Consider the following 3950-nt stretch of genomic DNA (forward strand, 5'->3'; position numbering starts at 1 on the left):
TTAAAAGTTCTCAGTTATGTAACCAGACACACAACTTGCAATGTAGCCCGAGAATGTGCAGCAAAACAAAAAACCCTGATTTAGTCAGAAGCATCAATGATGACACAAACTTTGAAAAAGTGTGAGATGTTCCAACACAGTGTAAAATAGATGCCAGTGCCTTTCTCAGACTGTTGGGTCAGTAAAATGTCCTACTTTTCACATATAGAATCATACTGACCATAATATTATTTCATGTTTTGTCAAATGTTTTAACATTGATGAAGTTAGAGAGATTTACAAATATTCTCTCATCCAGTCAAACTTCACTATAAACCTAGAATATTATAGCTCATGAATTAAATAATAAAAATGTAAATGTCAAATCATAAAAAACAAAAGTCTTGAATTCATCTTTGTGTTTAGCCAACTTAACAATTTGGTGCATTGATGACGATTCTTATCAGCTGCAAGTTGTCCTAACTAACTTAAGAATTTATATTCTTGTTTACGTATTTTGTGAATACATGTCAGCAGGGGAAAAACATTTGCAACTGCATTTTATTTTAATTTTCCTCCAACTTTTATTTTGTACAGCTTCATCCACGTGTGCGATTGTTTGCACTGAACGAACTTCCCTAGCAACGTGTATATGAACCAGGAAGTACTTTCTGAATGCTCTAGCTCTAGCCTAGCTGCGGTTAGCACCGAGGAGTGAAAGTGACTGCAAGCAAAGTTTGTCTCGGTTATTTATGAGTCCATCTACCGTCCATGTGTATTTAACACATGTCAGGTAACGTCGCGGTCAGCCGCCGGTTCTGTCGCTGGAGATGAGTGAAAGTTGTAAGTTGAGATTGTTTTGTTGGTGTGTTAGCGAGCTGTTAGCTAGCTACAAGCTAACGAAAAAAATATGGACTGTTAGCTTGACTTGAAATAACTTTATTAAAGTAACGTTAGTGTCTTTTACTTAACGAAAGCGAAATAGGCACATAACACAAACAAAATGACGTTTGTTTTTCAACGCAAATTTCAAACTGACACGCGTAACGATACATTAGCAGCAGGGACTGTTTGGATAACGTCAAGTTAGGTTAACGGGATGGGTGATAGCTTGATGTTATGTGCAAGTTTTAATTTGTAGTCTTGTAGGTCTGGACTATTGATAGCATGTTTTAGATGACGTTAGTTAGTTACATGTTTGTACTCGGTTGTTATTTGTTCTCTACCACTGTCAGCGGTTTGACAGTACTGACTGAATGAATAGTGATTAATGGAGGTGCTGTAAAGACTGAGAATGTGCAGAATCATTACTTCAACCACATAATTCACTGTAGGTGGAATCAGCTTCTGCTGTAGTGTTAGTACAAGTGTAGTGCCCTCTTTGTGCCAGTGCATTTGTGGTTTCAGTGGTACATAGCTGACAACCATGCACCATGCTGCTTTGCAAGAGGCTTTTACATCTGTATTATCCATCAAAAACGTGATCCTGTATTATCCCTGAATGACAATGTATGTATTTATTTTCCTGTCACAGGTGTGCCATGAAAATGATTTTCTTAACACTGTCCGATAAGCCATGATAGGCTTATCAAGTTATGCAGGGGTTATGGAAAGTCTAATGAATTCAGCTGAAGAGCAGCAACCCTCCTCTCCCCTGGCCAACTCGTGGTCCAAAATCCAGGAATCAAGCAAGAATCAAACGCCAAAATGTGTTGGTGGATTTGTTTTAGTTCATGCAGGTAAGTGCAAACACTATAAAGAACAAGTAGAATTAAGAGTTTATTAGAAAGAAATTGGAAGCATAATAAGTAAACATGATTATGGGCATTGGAACATGATCCATCATGCACGGAAACATTAAGGCTCCCAATATAGTTTTCTGCTTGAGGAGGTCAACTTTCATCACTTTCTGAATGGTCAATTGTTTTTCCCTATTTGCTTTCAGGAGCAGGATACCATTCTGAATCCAAGGCCAAGGAGTACAAGCATGTGTGTAAAAGAGCCTGCCAGCGAGTATGTTTATTTTACTGGTATTACTATAGTAAAATGTGTGTTTGTGTGCAAACAAGAAACATAACCTTGTACTGTTTGTACACATAACTTTGTTATTCTTAATGGAATGCTTCTAAATGTATTTTTTAATGTAGATAATTTGGCACTTCACAGTATTAAATCTGTTAATAAGTTTCTGAATGTTGAGCAACAGACACAATTGACATTGATCATCAAGTAGCATTTGAAGGCTTTTCCTTAGGTGCCTTGCCACACATATTTCAGAAGTTCTACCATGGACTCTTTAAAAAAAAAAGAAGAAAAAAAAAGAAAGAAAAAAGAATTGTGGAAAAAATGCCTTGGTTACCTTGTTTCAAGCCATTCTAGTGTGGTATAAAAAGCCTGCTGGAAGACTTAGCTTGATTTGTGCCTGTTCTCATTAATATTCAACAAGCTAAGCTGCTTGACTCTGATTGGCTAGCCAGTGAGAGCCTGGCTATCAGGATCCTTTACCTAGCTCAACTGGGCGAGCTCATGAATAGTAATGAGCTCAGGCAACATAATGTCAGACTGACCAGCTTTAGTAATTGGCCTGATTTCTCCGCTTATTTCTTTTCAGTGGCTAGAGCTGACAGAGGACGTAGCAGTTCATTTTCACATTTAAGACATAACCCAAACACATATGGATCTATTTCAAGTAAAAACGGTTTTGTGTGACAGGGCACCTTTTTAAAGAATAGTGCTGAACCAATGTAGTTTAAGTCGAAAATATTCCAGATATGTTCGTATTGACGAGATCTTACTACAAAAGAATGCTTTCATCAGTATTTAGCCAGTCTAGTTTTACTTGCTGTGACTCAACAATTCAGTTGGTTTTGATATTTTCGGTAACTAAAAGTTGCTAAATACTGAGTAAACTTCCCTCTACTACATTTTTGTGCACAAATGTATTCTGTTGTTGTTCTATCAATTGATCTCATGTATTTAGAAAGTATATAGAGTAACCTTGTTTTATCAGTTTGATCAGTAAGATGTTGGGATTTTCTCCTACACTTTCCTAGAGGCTTTCTAAGGTTGGATGGGGAGCATCTATGAACAGCTGTCATTCCTTGTATAATCAGTGGGATTCCAATCTGTGTTTTGGCAGTATCCCTCAAGTACTTTAACATTCTTGTTTTGAAGTTATTCCAGTTTTAATTTGGCTGTATTAAGATAATTTTGCAGTTGGAATAGAAGTCTTTGTTCTTTGGCACTCGAAGCAGGTTTTTCAAGAATGTCCTTGTATTTGGTTTCATTCATTGTTCCTTCCATCTGCACTACTGAAAAACAATCTCATGCTGCTGCCATCACCCTTGATTTACAATAGAAATGGTGTTAGATGGGTGATGAAATGTAATGCCTTTTTCCCTTTTTGTTTTACACTCACACACACACAAGTTAATTCAATCCAGGATCTTTATTGCATGTTTTATGCTTATATTTACTCTAGTTTCTGTCCCTACTCTAGTTTCTGTCCCTATCTTATCATAGAGTTACGTAACTGACTTAGATGAAGGTAGACAATGAAAGTAATCTACAAAGCTGAAATGAGTGATGGGTTTATTTGATGTTTTGACTGGAAAGCTGTTGCACTTTCAACAAGGTATCTCTATCTGTCTTTTCCAGGCTGTGGACCAGCTCAAAGCCGGGGCACTTGCAGTGGAAGCCGTGGCCGCAGCGTTGGTTGAACTTGAGGTTGGTTGATTTTGATCCAGGTTTGAATATTAAAAAGTCAACCTTTATTAAGTCACAGTTAAAAAACACCCTACTTACTTAATGTAGAAGAAATGTATCTTAGGCCCAGATTGCACTTAAAACAACAGCATCCCCAAAACTTTCAGTAAGGAAAAGAAACTTAATTTGACATCAGTGTTTGTTTATCCAAAACAGCTTTATTCTGCTCCTGCCTTCGATGCATGTATGCTTGGAGCAAAAATAAA

At 37.1% G+C, this 3950-nt stretch overlaps 1 protein-coding gene across 2 annotated transcripts in view; it reads left to right on the top strand.

Annotated features, from left to right (window-relative positions):
- The first annotated feature begins 612 nt into the window (after positions 1-612).
- tasp1 (taspase, threonine aspartase, 1) overlaps positions 613-3950 on the top strand; it is a 25033-nt gene continuing 21695 nt past the window's right edge. For both annotated transcript variants that reach the window (XR_004335799.1, XM_032540572.1), the window contains exons 1-4: positions 613-822; positions 1514-1718; positions 1925-1992; positions 3637-3705. Coding sequence is in view for 1 of the 2 variants with exons in the window: in XM_032540572.1 (XP_032396463.1) it covers positions 1556-1718; positions 1925-1992; positions 3637-3705 (300 nt within the window). In the remaining variant the exon portion in view is untranslated. The remainder of the gene's footprint in view (positions 823-1513; positions 1719-1924; positions 1993-3636; positions 3706-3950) is intronic.

Source organism: Etheostoma spectabile, chromosome 17 (assembly GCF_008692095.1).
Source record: "Etheostoma spectabile isolate EspeVRDwgs_2016 chromosome 17, UIUC_Espe_1.0, whole genome shotgun sequence".
NCBI classification, from domain to species: Eukaryota; Metazoa; Chordata; class Actinopteri; order Perciformes; family Percidae; genus Etheostoma; species Etheostoma spectabile.